Below are 15,517 nucleotides of genomic sequence, written 5' to 3' on the forward strand. Positions count from 1 at the left end.
GGGTGGGCGGCCCGGAGGTCAGAGGCGAGGCCCGCGGACCTCGTGCCAGGAAGGGGCGACGCGGCAGCGCCCTCGCCCGCCGGACCGGAGAGAGCTACCCCGGCGTCTCGCAGGGTGGCTGCGCCCGCCCACGCGCCGGGAGCCGCCGTGGCGCCGCCCCCCGGGCCCGGCGGGGCGCGGCTCCCGCTGTCCCGGTCCCCGCACGGGCGGGCCGTTGGGCGGTGCTGCGCGGAAGCCCCGCCCCCGCCCACCCCCGCGCCGAGCGGGACCCGCGGTTGCCGGCCGCGCTGAGGTCACAGGGAGGCGGCCTGGCGCGCGAGCCGAGCGCCTGCGCCGAGCGGAGCCGAGCGGAGCCGAGCGGAGCCCAGCGAGCGGCGCACACGCGGACGCCCGCCCGGCCCCGCGCCGCCGCGGCAGGCCCGGCATGGAGGAGGAGTGCCGGGTGCTCTCCATCCAGAGCCACGTCGTCCGCGGCTACGTGGGCAACCGGGCGGCCACGTTCCCGCTGCAGGTACGCGCCGCCAGCCGGCGCGGCTTACGTAACCGGCCGGGGGTCCCCGCGCCGGGCGTGCGGGCTCCGTGACCTTGGCTCGGCCGCCGGGCCCGCGTTCTGCGGGGGCGGAAGCACTGGGCTGGGGCGGGGCGGGGGGGGCTGCGCTGGGCGCGCGCCAGCCGAGGGCCAGGCCCCCGCGCGCAGGCTGTGGCGCACTCGCCACCCGCACCCCTGCCTGCGGCGGCGGGGGGCCGGCGACTCCCTGGAGGCGGGAGAATGCGGCGCGGGGCCTCCGGACCCTGGCCGAGGGGGAGGGGGGAGGCGCAGGGCGAGGGAGGGAAGGCAGGTGTTTGGCGCGTCCACCTGCCGGGAGGAGGAGCGAGCTCGCGGACCCCGGCTTCTGCCGGCCGGGTTGGGTCCCACCTTGCGGCTGGTTCTTGGGGGAGGTGGTGGCCAGAGAGGCGGACAGGGCAGAGGTGGCCTACCTGCAGGTGTTGTTGAAGAAAAGCCCAGAGAGCGACTCGGGCGCCTGCCTTTTTGGCTTTAGAAGCTGCTTTTCAAGTACCGTAGCCTTTACTTAATGACAGACCTCCCGCGCCTGTCCCTGTTGGGGCCTCACTGGCCGGGCACCCACTGCTTCCTATTCCAGCCGCAAGGTTATGGCTGGGTGGCTCTTGGAGGTGCAGAAGGAGGCCCGGGTGGCGTGGGCTCTCATGCCAGGCTGGAGGCAGCACCGGTGATGGGCGCTTCCTTCCCTTGTCTGCCCGGCAGGAGGGCTGGGTGGTCATGACAAGGTCATGGCTCCCCTGGACTGCCCACCTTTGGCCCGTTGTCCCTGGCCTGCACACACACACCCCCACACCGACACCCCCCAGCAAGAAGCAGGTATGGCCCGTGGATTGCCTGCTCCTAGCTCTCTGGGGAAGGGGAAGCTTGGTTACATGTAGGTGGATTATGTGGGCAGGGCCGCTGGGGTGGCACTGTGCTTGGGAGAAAGGTGCAGGGGCACACCTGTCAATCAGAAGCAGGAAGGGCTCAAGAACAACTTCAGCCTGCTGTCCCAGGAGGGACACCCCTTCTTGGCCACACAGCCGTGGGAGCTTTGTCGTTGGCAGGGGTGTGCGGCCCCCCGCTGGCTTCCTTGTGTCCTGTGCACAGTCCCTCCTCCGTGTCTGTCTACACTCCTCCTTTCTCCCTGCACTGGGCACCCGTTCGCCTCCTCGGCTCACCTGGGTCCTGCAGTGATGCCCTTCCCTTCCAGGCGCGTGCTCTCAACTTCCACACCGGGGACTCTAGGGATGGGGCTAGACCACCCACCCGGGGAAGTGGTTCTGAAGGTCAGAACTGCGATTCTAACCTGGGCTTTCCCCAGTGCCCAGCATCCTTCACCTGTGTGCTGGGGGTCAGAGGCTCTGCCTCTGATTTGACTCATCCTGGCACTTCCTTCCGGGGTGGTGAGGCCCAGGAAAAGCCTGGTGGGGGAGGGGTGTCTCTGAAGGCAGGGGATATTTGTTAGGTCCCTGAACTTGAAGAGGCCACCTTCCACACTGAGCTCAGTTCCTTTGTCTGTAGAATAGTCACGATGCCTGCTTCCCAGGTTGTTTTAGGGGAGATGCGGTGCGTGAATGGGGTCTGTCTTAGAGGCTGCTGAATGAGGTGGGCCAGCAGTGCCCAGGGGTGCTGTGTTCTCCCCCACCGTACAGGAAGACCGGTGAGGAGAGCAGGGCCAGATGGCCTGGTCGTGTGCCTGGGGCGTCTCGTAGAGGCTGGGACCTCTGCCAGCAGTGGGTGGGGGCTGGGGCCTCAGGTACTTACTTGTGTATGTTTTTTTGGGCTTAATCACCTTCTTCCTAATTACAGAAATAAGATGCAGTCTCAGGGAATGGAGGGGAGAAAACCAGGGATGGGGGTCCTCCAAACATGCTCCCCCCCAAGCTGGACCCCAAACAGGGCAGTATCGGTGTGATTTCAGGCAGCCATAACAAAGTACTGCAGATCAGGCTGTGTAGACGATAGTGTGTTCTCTCTTGGTTCTGGAAGTCCAAGATCGAGGTGTCAGCAAGGCCGTGTCCTCCTGAGATGTCTGTCTCTCCGTGGCGTGTAGGTGGCTGCCTTCACTTGGTCCCCCTGTGCGTGTCAGGTGGGGACACCAGTCAGATTGCATCAGGCCCACCCTACTGACCTCATTTTACCTTAATTACCTCTTTCAAGATGCTGTCTCTAAATACAGTCACATTCTGAGGTGCTGGGGGCCAGGGTTTCAGCAGAGGAATTTGGGGAACACAATTCAGCTCATAACAAGAACAATTTCCGGAAATTTCTTAGTCCGTGGGGCACTTTCTCCCCGCAGCTACTTAGTGCTTCCTTGACGAGAGTCTAGATTCCTTATCAGCCTGCAAACACTTGCCAAGGCTGGACTGCTTAGCTCCGGTAGGATCAATCTGTTAATCCTGCAGGGTGCTCCACAGGGTCCCACGCTGGCATCTTGCAGCCCTCCCACCCCCCACCTCTGCGCCCCGCTGGGGCACGGAGGGGTGGGACGGCCTGCTGACTGACCTCGGACCAGCCTTGGCACAGCATGGGCGGGGTTGGGCAGAGCCCGGGATAGCCGCGAAGCCACACACTTGCAGATTCCAGCAGGGATTCCGAGGGGACGCGTCCCGCAACGCCCAGAGCTGTGCTTAGTCGGGGCGGGGGGATGGGGTGTAGATGCTCAATTCTGGCCGACGCCATACAGCTAGAGTCTGGTGCACTGGTTCACACAGCGCCCGACTGTTCTCACGGGAGGAGAACTTGCAGAGGGTGGCAGAAGGTGGACTCTGGCTGGACCCCACGGGTTTGGAGAGACTGGAGAAGCCCCGGTGGGGACTGACTGCAGTGTCCCTTTGTCCTGGACTTCTGGCTCAGGGACGGGGCCCCGCCTGTGGAGCCTCTCCAAGCCTCACGAGCAAAGCGAGAACAATCCTCTTGGCAGTCAGATGGGGCCAGGGCTCCCGGGGGCACCGCCCGGACGGAGCTCGGCCCGTGGTGCTGGCATGGCGAGGGCCCGTGCCCGGGGAGCTCCCGCCGCTCCGGGGTGAGGGTGGCGCAGGCCTGCGAATCCCGGGCGTCAGGGGCCACGGTTCCCAGCCTGCTTTTTGCCGGGTCCGCAGAGCCCAGCGCTTGCAGCCGCCTTCCCCAGGCAGAGGAAAGCGTCGCACGGGAGAGAAAGGGCCAGAACCTGGCCCTGGTTTTGGATTTGCTTCCAGGCCAGGGTCCCAAGTACGTTTTAGTGACCAGCCGCAGAGGAGGTCGAGTGTCAGGCGGGGTGACCCCATGTTTGCAGAGTGACGGGAGTGAGGGCAGGCTCGTGGACTCCGTGACCCCATCCACGGAGGGAGGGCCGCCAGGTCAAGGTCACACAGGCCAGGGGCGCGCCTGGGGTGCCTCCCAGGGCGGGGCTGGGCCTTCCCGCTGCTCTGACCTTCCGTTCTAGGGGTGGGAAAGCGAAGGGAAGGATGTGGTGAGGAGAGACGGTGTGCAGCCTGCCGCCGGCCGCCTCACGCACCAGACGCTGCTGGGGTCGCCTCCTTTTGGAAGTTGGAAACTTAAAATTCCCCCAAGCTGGGAGGTCCAGTCGCTTCCAGCCCCACGGCGTCCGTGTGTGCGCGCGTGTCCGTTCGGCAGCCACTCCCGCATCTGCGTCACCCCCTGGGGGAGGGGGGACCCTGGGATCCCCCAGGCAGCTCCGCAGCCCGCTTCTGTGCCGCCGTGTCGAAGGTCCAGAAGGTCCCGAGGCTTAGGGTGGCGTGTGCGTGTCCTGGGGTCGCTCTCCCTCGTGCTGCAAGCCGGGGGGGGTTGAAACCACAGAGATTTACTCCCTCGCCGTGCTGGGGGCCAGAAGCTGATGTCAGGGTGCCGGCGGGGCCGCGTGCAGGCTCCCGGGGAGGAGCTTGCATCACACACATGTGACCTCTGTCCTGGGAGGGGGAGTAGCACTGGAGGGTCACCGTGGAGAGGTGCGGCCCTGAAGGGTCCCGGTGGCAGGGAGACACGAGATTCCTGAATTCCAGCAGCTTGGAGGATGTGACTTGGGCCTTCGCTCAGAACCCGTTTAAACACCTTGTGGCTGCTGAGCCGGGAAGGCAGGGCCCTGGGGGGTCCTGGCAGATCCTGGGGAGATGGCTGCCTGCGGGGCCTGCTGCAGAAGGCAGCCTCGTTCTTGGACTCTCCGGGCCCGTCGGTGCAGAAGCAGACCTGAGACCTGTGACGTGTCTGGTGGCCGGTGGAGATCGTACTCTTTTGTGCAGGGACGCGTTTGCCACCGTGGACTGGCTCAGACACCCCTCGGGAGGAGGGCAGTGGGTGGGCAGCGGGTGCATTGGGAGGCCGCTGGCCTGCGACGTGGATTGAGACCCCTACCTGCCGAGCGACGTGGGCTGGGGCAGAGGGATGGCGGGCCCACCACTAAGCCGCAGGGCGGCGGGGCCCCGGACGCGTCAGGATCTCCTAGAGACGCGTGACGGGGCGGGGGTGGGAGTGGCGGGGGGGTCCTTTCGATTCAGCCTCTCATCTTTAAGAACCCCTGGGGCCTCAAGGTGGCTGCCTTCAGAGGAAGTGCTTTACTTTTTCTCCTTAGTAGTCCTGGGATAGAAAGGGCCCTTCTGCAGCATAACTGCATTTGGAAGATACCGGAAGAATGTCAGCCTGCCCTTTAAAAGATGTGGCCTTTGCCTTAATGTCTCTCCTGGGGACACGTATGTTGGCAAACAGCACAAGAGACCTGGCATCAAACAGTGCCCGCCCCTCCTGCCTGGTGTGGACGTTCAAGTCCTTGGAGGTTCAAGTCCGTGTGGTGCGCGGGGTTTGGAACTCTTCTGAGCCTCTTCCGGACTTTCCCTCGTGCTCCGGGACGCACGCGTCTGCTCTCTTCCCTTCCTCCATTTGAGATGATTCCCGTTTTCCCGGCCTCTGGAAGTCCCCGGTCTGATCCAGCTTGTGTTCGTTCCAGTCCTGGGACGTAGGTGGTGTTTTAGCTCTTTCCCCAGGAAGGTCCAGAATTGCTTAATTTCTTGATTTCCTAACTCTCTTTTTTGGTTGGGACTGGGGGTTCTGTTGTTTTTTCTTTTTAGTTTTTTTAATGTTTATTTATTGAGTGAGAGAGAGAGACAGAGAGTGAGCAGGAGAGGGGCAGAGAGAGAAAGGAAGACAGAATCCCAAGCAAGTTCTGTGCCTGACACGGGGCTTGAACCCACAAACTGTGAGATTAAGACTTGAGTCAAAAGTAAGAGTCAGACTTAACTGACTGGGCCACCCAGGCGCCCCTTTTAAAAATTGTTTTTAGTGTTTATTTATTTTTAAGACAGAGCATGCACATGAGGATGGGAGGGGCAGAGAGAGAGGGAGACACAGAATCCGAAGCAGGTTCCATCCAGGCTCTTTGAGCCATCAGCACAGAGCCTAACGCGGGGCTCGAACTCACAAACCACAAGATCATGACCTGAGCCGAAGTCGGACGCTTAACCTACCGAGCCACGGAGGCGCCCCCTCTGTCGTTCCTCTGCGCGTGTCGTGGAGAAAGCAAGAGCTTGCTTGGTCCTGTTCTCTGACCTTTTTCTCACTGTGTGCGTGCGTGCGTACACGGGTGTTGCGTGTTGTTGCCGTGCTCCGAGTGGGGCCCTCTCTTCTGTTTAAGTGCTCCCCCCGGAGGCCTGGGGTGGCACCGTGCTCTCTGGAAGGGCGAGGGTGCGTCTGTGAGCAGGGCGCTTACGTGACGCGGGAGCCGTTGGCCTTGTGGCTCATGGGCTTGATCATCCCCTGGTGCATATGCCTGCGTGGAGCTTTTGATGTAGAACCAGCCAGTTCTGCTCATAGAGTGATCTGGAAGAGTGACACCAAGAAACAGAACAAATGGAGTTTGTCAAGGAGAGGAAGCAGGTGTGGGGCCCCGGGCCATGTGGTAGAATCCTGCGGGGCCGAGGGGGGCAGTGCCCTGTTCCCCGTGCATATCCAGGTGCTGCCGGGTCTTGGGGTGAGACCCCCTTCTCCTAGGGCTCTGCAGTGCAGCCCAGCCCCTTTGCTAGTGTATGGCCCCTGGGCGGGGCCTGGCAGGGGGCCAGGGTCCTGCCACTGAGCACTTCTAGCCTGGAAGTTGGGGAGTGGGCTGTCCCGGGACCAGGGCCAGGGTCACTGGGGTCCAGGGTGGTGACGGCTGAGGCAAGGGTGCACACACACGGGCCAAGGTGGCCTTGGGACCAAAAGCGAGCTACGGGCTCCTTCGGGGATGCGGGGCTATTTCCAGCAGAGGTTCCCGTTGGAGGTCAGGGAACAGTGGACGTGGGTAGAGCTGACCGGTCACAGGTGGTGGGCAGGACACTGGGCACCGAGCCCCGAGGATGCCAGCAGTCCCTTGACATCTTGCGTCCCCTCTTTCCTAATCCTGATTTCCTGTGGAAGCAACTAATGGTCTTGCAGAACAAGCCATAGTGAGGGTTCTTGGAGACTGTGACCCCTCCCTGCCCAACACGAGCCTCTCCCGCAGAGGAGCCCGGGTGGTCCAGACAGGGTGGGGGAGCTGCGCTGGAATGTTCCAGAGCTTCCCCTCTCCTGCTATTCCCCGCGAGGGCGGGCTGCCCGCCCAGCTGCTGAGTTAACGACCGTGTCTTGCTGGCTGTCAGCAGAGTGGGTGATGATTGCAGCAATGAGGGGGATCTGGCCTCGGAGAACATGCGTCACCCGCCCAAGGCCCCTCCTCCCTCCTTCGGGAAAGGCCACAGGTCTGCGTGGGGCGGGAGATGACAGCCGTGGGAGTCGGGCCACCGAGCTGGAGTGCGTGCCGGCGTCCCTGCCGTCCTCGCTCGTTCTTGGTGGCCGGATGGCTGTGACTAAGTGTTTGAGAGCCCCCTCCCGCCATAGTCACCGCAGGTGTCACGTGCACCACCCCTCCCCCGTCCTGCACACTGAGTGCACAGAACGCGCAGAGAGGCACGGAAAGCGGGAGCCATCTCCAAGCTGCCCCTCCCACCTGGGCTCGTTTTGACCGCCCTTCTCTTGGCAGGAGGTGGGGTGCTTCCTGTACGCCATGCACACGTCTGCACCCCCCGTCCCCCGGCAGGCCGAGGGGCCGCTCCCACCGGCAGTGTGTCCAATGCTGGGACCTTGTCAGAAGTGCCTCCGGTTTGGGCTGGCCGTGAACCTCAGTGGTCCTCTCCATCCTGAGACTCTTGTCGCCTGGGCTTGGTTGTGCTTCCGTGGTCATCGAGCAGCCGGGTTTTCCTCCGCAGCCTCGTGGAGGTGCAGGGGCTCGCTGGGGAGAGGGGCGTGCTTTGTCGTGGGACTTCTTGGCCAAGGCTCCTTGTGTTTTCTGAAATGGGTGTGGCTCTCCTCATGTGGCCCGGGGCCGGGCTTTGGCCACACCAGCCTTCATTCAGAGGTGCACAGGGTGGTGGGCGCGTCCTAGGGGCTCACGGTTGGTGGGGGGGGGTCCCAGGGCCCAGAAACCCCACCGAGTCCCGGCGCTGTGGCAGAGGCTGAGAAGACAAGGTTTACAACAAGGTCCTGATGTTCTGCATTCAGGAGATTTGCTCGCAGGCATAGGGGTTTCAGAGATTTTGGGGGGGGGGGTCAGAAAGTGGTCAGCAGCTCTGTGGCCACAATGTGGAATTGGTGGAATGTTGGGACACGCATCCCGGGGGTCCGGACCTCATTCCGTGCGCAGGGGCAGGCCCCCATAGGTTGGGGTTTCATGGGTATATCTGGGGGCCGGGGGGTGAGGACAATGGAGAGTCACGGGGATGGTAGTGAGGACGGCCAAACACGCCTGCACGGGGCTGTCCGCAGAGATGGGGGCACACTGAAGGCCGGTGGCCGCCAGCCTGGCGGGGCTGGGGAGAGGGGACTCTGTCCCTGTGTGTGCCGGTGAGAGTCGGTGGAGGTGGTGGTCCCCCTTCCGTGGCGAGGCCTCGCTTCAGCCGTCCTCCCTGGGCTGAGCGTCATTTCTCCCTCTTGTTCTCACGGTGTCTTTTGCGTCTTTCACCGTGTGCTGCAGCTGTGCTGGTAGATGTTTAAAAAGTGACCCGGGGGTGGGGGAGGCCGATTCCTGTGTGTGCCCGTTTCCGTGGTGACCGCACACTTCCAGCGTGGGTGGAAGAGGTGCGCACACCGTGGCCTCCATTACGTGGGATTCTGCCAGAGCCATCGGTAGGGAGCGTTGCTGAAGGTAGAATGTAGGGAAGTCCCCGGGGGGTGGTGAGGCCAGGCTGGCTGGTGGCTCTGGTTTTCCTACGTAAGCGTGTTTAGTAACAGCTGCAATGGCTCCATGTGAGACGGTCTTGCACAACTGCATTGCTGCTGAGTCCTTCCCTCATTCAGGGTGCTGGCCCCCCTTCTGGAGCTCAGCCCAGACACCCGCTTCTAACGCACGCTGTAACAAGAGTGGACTCGGCTGGGTAGGGTCCCTTGTGCCACAAGATGGTGACCGTGGGAGAGAGACCCCCTCCCGGGAGCCACCCACACTCGGACACGGTGGTGCAGGGTGAGCGAGGGCTTCTGGGGCCCCGTGGGCTCCAAGGTTCACTGTAGAACGACATGATTCTCACCCACAAGAATACACAGACCACCAGTACTGTCCCGGAAGTTAGCCCGGTACGGGGAGGTCGTGTCCGTGCAACTCGAGGGTTTCTTCCCAGGTAATGTGACTTGTGCACAGCCTGTCGAGGGATGGGAATTTGGACATGTGCCACATGCTGAGCGGGAGGTGAGCATGGCCGGGGAGAACCCAGCTGCCCATGATGTGTGTCCTGAACACTGCACTGAGTCCCAGACCAAGGGTCAGAGTGTGTCCGGCTCCCTCGGCGGGGGGTAGGGGGGAGGCGAGGTGTGACCAGCGGGGTCCAGTCCAGAAATGGGGACCAGAGCAGTTATTTCTACAGGGAATTCATTCGGTGTTATCCAGGTCCCGGTGTCCCCTGCTTTCCAGAAGCTCACGTTAGCCACTTCGCTTTTACTCAAGACGTTCGCTAGTACCTGTTTGTGCTAACGGAGGAAACCGGAGAGGAATTTTGCTGTTGCGAGAAAACGGTTACCGTACTAATGCAGTTCCTTGCAGAGTGGAGCAGCGTGAACCTGTGGGAAGCAGGGGAGCGCCCGCTTTCCACTGCTGTTTTGGCTTAGGCAAGGTTGGTTTGCAAAGGCTTCCTGCTTTCTGAAATCCTGGGTCGGAGCCACGCCCTCGAGGAGGCACCTGCGCCCCCCCCCCCCCCAGGCACCTGCCTTAGCAGCTGTGGGCCAGCAAGGAACTGGGAGGGGTGCGGGGTACTGGGTCCCAAGCAGCGGGGGGTGGGGGGGGCGGCAGGTGCTCTGTGCCCCAGGAGGGGGGCCATGGAGGGCGTGAGGGCAGAGCCTCCTCGGTGTCCCCTGGCTGGGCGGGAGCCCGCGCCTGCACAGTGGAGTGCCCGCGGTCGTGCGTGCCCTGCACACGGCACGTGCACCGAGGAATGAGCCGCATCGACTGCCGCCTTTGAGGGGCAGGCAGCCTGTGGCTGAGCTCGCCATCATTCAGAAGCACCAAGTAGGGGCTTCGTTCCCGGATCAGTTCGCCAGCTTCAAAGGATTAATTATCTATACATCCGGAAGCAATGGAGCGGGATATCTTGGCAGGGGTTTCCAGATTTGTGTCACGGCCGCTCCAAGCCTGTTTCTTGAGCCTTGATTAGAATTCTAAGGGATTCGAAGCCGCGCAAGCTGGATGTGGGAGTAGGAGGCCGTGCATCTGGCAGGCAGACTTGCAAAGGGCCCGTTTTAACTGTTGGGTTTAATAAGACTGGCGATTTTTATTTTATTTCTTTGAGTTTGGGTAATACCCACTTAATTATTTTGGAGAGACTTGTTAGATGTCAATCTTAAGTGTATATAGCACCGTGAACCGTCACAGAGGGAAGGCCACCGGTGGGCCACGGCGAGGGTGAGCAGCGCCCACTCCCCCCACCCCCCCAGCTGCTGGAGGCAGCCACTCCTGACCCCCACACGTACTTCTGCCTATCTCTGAGCCTGCAGGGGAGACTTGAAGCGTGGTCAGTGGTGTTCGGGTGAGTAGGACACAGAGGGACGGCCGGGGACTGTGTGCTCATTGCTCTAGGTCCCTGTCCTCTGTCTCTCACCTGCCCACCCGCCCCTCTCCTTCCATCCCCCCATCCCTTTCGCTGCCTCCTCCTCAGCCACATTCCACGGGGCACTGGCCCAGCCCCTCTGTGGGAACTGAGGTTTTAGTGTCCCCGTGCCCTGTGGGGTATCTGTTTCTGTGTCCCCAAAGTTCGTCGGAGTCTCATCCACTGGGGCCCTCTTCCCGGCCTTGTGGACCCGGGCCATAAAAAGCTCCTTTGTTCTTTGTCATTTTCCTGGGGCTGCGGAGGGAGAGGGTCCAAAGGTCAGTGGGACTCCAAGAGCCAGACGCTCCGTGGGGCATTAACACCCCGTGGCCTCCCTGCCCTGGTGTCGCACCTGCTCCTGCCCCGGCAGCCGGGCTCCGACCTCCGACCTCCCGCACCCGGCCCCCCCAGGGCCACTGTCTTGGCACTTCTGCTGGTGCCTCCTGGCATCTCACTGCTTGCGTGTGGCTCCTGTGGCCGGGGTCCGCAGATGGCCTCAGCTGTGGATGTGAACCGAGACTTGGAGGGGAGGGAGGAGGGGATGGAGGGAAGACACTGTGCCCACAGGGGTGGCTGGGGGCCGGGCCCGGGGTCTGGAGCAGGGCACCAGCGGGACGGACACCAGGACGAATGTGGTGGGCACGTCGAATCAACAGATACTCATAAGGTCACGCCCTGTCCCCACGTGTGCCAAAGAACAGGGCTAGCCCTCCTGGGGGTCCTGGCCGTCACTGAGGGCAGCAGTGACTGACCCACCCTGTGCCACGGCGCGGTCACGGTGCGGCTGGGGGTCGGCGTGGGGCGGGGCGTCACAGAGCTGGGAGCCACCGAGGAGAGGGGAGGAGAGAGGACCTTCCGGGCTGACAGGCTGGCCCCACGGTGGCCTCGTGCAGGTGCTGGCCGGTGGCGTGGGCCTGGCGTCAACCCCGGAGGGAGCAGCGTGCAGGGGTGGGAGGAGTCACCGAGGGCCGCGCTTCCCTCGGAAGGGAAGGACAGGGCAGGGGTGGCGTGAAATAGGGAGACGGGGAGGCAGAGGTGCTGGCGTTGGGGAGGTGGGGGGGGGGCTCTGGGTTTCCGGGCTGGTCCTTTTCCTGGTCCGGCCTGGGGTGAGGACGGGACTCTCAGTTCAGTCCTGAGTCCCAGCTGTGGGCAGAGCCAGAATCTCCAAACGGAAAGATGAGGAGCCTCCCCCAGTGGCAGGGGCCAGCGGGACAGCCCAGCTCTCAGCAGGGGGGGAATCCGGGTTGAACACCTGTCCTCATGACATGGTCTCACATGGCTCCAGAGTCCAGGCTGGCCGCGAGCCCGCTTGGACCCGAGCGTCCAGAGGACAGGTTGTGGTCGGAGCCCATGTGTGACCTCCCCCGGCTGTGTCAGTCACACAGGGGTGGGGGGACACAAAGGAAGGCCCGAGTGACGTCCCCCCATGGAATGTCCCCGAGGCCTCGTCCCATGCTCTTGTTGGGGGACTGCCTGGTCCCCGTGGAGCATCTGTTTCTGTGTCCCCAAAGTACGTCGGAGTCGCTCACCCACTTGTGGACCAGGGCCATAAAAAGCTCCTTTGTTCTTTGTCATTTTCCTGGGGCTGCGGAGGGAGAGGGTCCAAAGGTCAGTGGGACTCCAAGAGCCAGACGTCTGTGGTCTGTGGGATGTTAACACCCCACAGGACTTGGCCGGGCCCTGGCGTGCTGTTCACACCGACTTGGCTTTGGCTTGCTTCCGGGCGTTCGGGCCTCACCTTGCGGCGGGTGGCGGTTCTGGCCGTACCCTCCCCCCCCCAGCGCCAGAGGCCTCTGTGCGGCCCCGGGCAGGTTTCCTCAGGCGGCCGGCTGTGCAGAGCCACCCCGAGGATGCTCCAAGAGACGGCGAGGACCACGTGGCAGGGCCGTGGGCCTGCGCTGCCTGGGGTGATGCCGGCCAGGGCCAGCCCGGAAGGACGGGTGGAGGTGGCCCGTGGGGCCTGGCAGGGACCCAGGGTCAGGGGAGGGCACGAAGGCTGAGGGACGGGCAGGGAAGTGCCCCGATGCCTGCCACCTCTGACCTCCAAGGGGCGTGGGCAGGGCCCCGCCGAGAATGTGGCTCGTCTCCGGAGGGCTCTGCAGCGTTCTGTAGGTCATGTTGCCTGAGTGAATCTCGCCTACCTGTTACATGAGGAAAAACGGGAAAGATGAGCAGAAGGAAAGATCCCCCTTCTTCCACAGGCAAACAGCTGTCCACGCCGGCTGGTGTAGACCTCGCCCATCTGATTTCATTTTTAATTTCTTTTTAACGTTTGTTTATCTTGAAAGAGTGAGCACGTGAGTGGGGATGGGGCAGAGAGAGAGGGAGAGAGAGAATCCCCAGCACGCTCCGTGCTGCCAGCAGACAGCCTGACTCGGGGCCCGAGCCCACGAACTGTGAGGTCATGACCTGAGCCAAAATCAAGAGTCCCGACACCTAACCGACTGAGCCACCCAGGCGCCCCTGGGCTATTTTAGGTAGAAGCTTTCTTCCCCTTCATCGAAAAAGGAGCTCCTGTTCTTTATAAACTTGGTCCCTGACTCAGTGGCACCTGGGACTCTCTGTGCTGAGAGGTGCGTGACGAAACTGTGTTGCAGCCACAGGGTGGCCACACGACCCCAGGCCGGTGTGGCTCTGCGGTGGGCTCCCCGCTTGCAGTGAGCGGGCGGGGCTGATACTTCAGTGGAGGCTCGGGGGGTGGGGGGGAGGGGCCGGCTGGCTGTGCCGTCCAGTGGGGAGCCCCTAGGCCCTGCCTCCCCAGAGGGGTCGGGGCTTCAAACCCACGTTCTGGAAACCGAGACGGCCTCACCTCTCCCTTTCAGCGTCTGAACGGACGGACGCCTTGTCGCCTCGCACTTTCAAGCATTTTTGCTTGGCGGGATTTCCGGAAGTGAGTTCCCACGGGTGGGCAGCGGCTCAGAGGCTCGGCTCTCCGGGCTGCTTGCCGCCGACATACTTCCAGACGAAGCCCCTCACCAGACACGCACGGCACCAAAGTGTGGGCGTGGAGCCCCACTCAGGGAGGCACTGCCGCCCGCCCCCGGGGTCCTGGCTCTCTCACACCTGGGCCTTCTCTGTCTTGCAGGTTTTGGGATTCGAGATCGATGCGTTGAACTCCGTCCAGTTTTCAAACCACACAGGTAAGGCGTTGGCCCCAGCAGTCGCCGCAGAGGGCGTGTGGGCATGAGACGTGGCCTTCAGAGATCCAGGGCCCCCACTCCTCACGTGATGGTTGGGAGCTGGAGCCGGAGGGGCCGCCCAGCACGTGAGGGTCGGAGGGGCTGGGTTGGCCTGTCCGGGTGTGGACACCATTAGAACCTCGGCCCGGCTGCGTGCAGCCGAGCCACCCGGGACCTGGGGCGGGCTGGTGTAGCCGCTCAGCCCCTCGGTCTCCTCTGAGACGAGGTTGGGATCCTGGCACCTGCTGCGGGGCCCTGGCCTCTTCCAGTGACGTGACGCCACGGGCCGCGAGCGGGGCCCCGCGTGTGCGCGTGCCGCTTGCGGGTGCGTAGGTGGATCCTGATTTTCTCTGTTACGAACCCACGCCTCGGGGGCCCGTGTGTCGTCTGTGTCAGCACAGAGGGGACCCCAAGCACTTCTGCACAGAGGCCTTGAAGCAGAATCGCCGATTCAAGGGCACGCGAGGGTCGCGGCCCTCAGAAAGGCTTCCTGAACCCGCTCCCCACGCCCCTGGCTCCATGAGGGGGAGGGCCTGTCCTGTGACCCCGCAGTGCCGTCGCAGCAGGGGAACGAGGCCACTCCCTTCCTGGAAACATCCCAGTGTCGCCTCTTCTGAAGTTACTCTGAACCCGGATGGAAGCTCAGGAGTACGGAACGTCCCAGAAGCAGCCTGGCAGTGCGCCGGCAGGGTATGCGGGTGGGCACCTGGGCCTCCGCCCACGCTCTTAGGAAAGGTTGCCTGCAATTCTCCTGGTGTGGCTTTTCTTGGAAGGGGTGGGGTATCGTGAGTCACGTATCGAGGGGAAGAATGACGTTCGGGATTCGGAAGGAGCCTGTGGCTCTTATGGACAGCCCTTCCGTTGCGGCTTTGCTGACCGCTCTGGGTCCTGTGGCTATGGAGAAGCCTCCAAAACGTTTAAGTCGACTCAGTGAGCTTCCCTGAATCCCACGTGCTTTATTGGCCGTTGTAACCACCTTCCCTTTTGTTTGTTTATTTAAGTAAACGAGCCAACTGCCTTGGACACTGAACGTTGGAACTGAATTTCTTGCTGCACGTAGCATTGTGACATAAGCAGCATTAGTTCAACATAAGCACAGACCTGGCTCAGAAACTTCGCCCTTTGCACAGACCCCGGCAGAGGGGAGGGGGCTTCTGGGGCCTCCGTGGCCAGTGGCTGCCTTCTGGGCCCCCATACAACTCTTCAGGTGCTGGCGGACTGCCCATCCCGAGGGGTCCAAGACTGAGGGGCGGATGGAGGCCAGACCCTGGGGTGCTGGGAGCCCACGTCGCTGCAGGGTGTGGTCGGGCCAGGAGAGGGATGGGGGGCTTCACCTCCTGTGGTCCCTGGCGGGGCCCCCACCCCAGCCTCCAGATGCCGTGCGGCGCCTGCCTGGCGAGGGGACCCCCGGGGCCTGGGAGTGACTCGGAACACCCCGTACTTGGACACACGGGGCTGTCGTGGGTTCAGTCCTGGGCTTTGTACCCGGAAGTACTTGGGGTGTTTTTTGTTTTTTGTTTTCACCTCTTTTCAAAGTGTTTCTCTTTCTCTCTCTCTTTTTTTTCTTTTTTTTTTTTTTTTTTTGAGCAAGAGAGAGCGTGTGAGTGAGCAGGGGAGGGGCAGAGAGAGAATCCCAAGCAGGCTGCACGTTCAGCTGGGAGCCCAGTGCAGGGCTTGATCCCGTCGACCCTGGGATCACGACTGAGCCTAACTAAAGAGTT

At 62.7% G+C, this 15,517-nt stretch overlaps 1 protein-coding gene across 1 annotated transcript in view; it reads left to right on the forward strand.

The window, feature by feature from the left end:
* Nucleotides 1–364: 364 nt before the first annotated feature.
* The window catches only part of PDXK (pyridoxal kinase), a 28,305-nt gene continuing 13,152 nt past the window's right edge, over nucleotides 365–15,517 (forward strand). Inside the window, exons 1-2 of the mRNA XM_030328810.1 lie at nucleotides 365–511; nucleotides 13,703–13,757. Coding sequence (XP_030184670.1) covers nucleotides 425–511; nucleotides 13,703–13,757 — 142 coding nt within the window. The 5' untranslated portion in view covers nucleotides 365–424. The remainder of the gene's footprint in view (nucleotides 512–13,702; nucleotides 13,758–15,517) is intronic.

The sequence above is a fragment of the Lynx canadensis genome, chromosome C2 (assembly GCF_007474595.2).
Source record: "Lynx canadensis isolate LIC74 chromosome C2, mLynCan4.pri.v2, whole genome shotgun sequence".
NCBI classification, from domain to species: Eukaryota; Metazoa; Chordata; class Mammalia; order Carnivora; family Felidae; genus Lynx; species Lynx canadensis.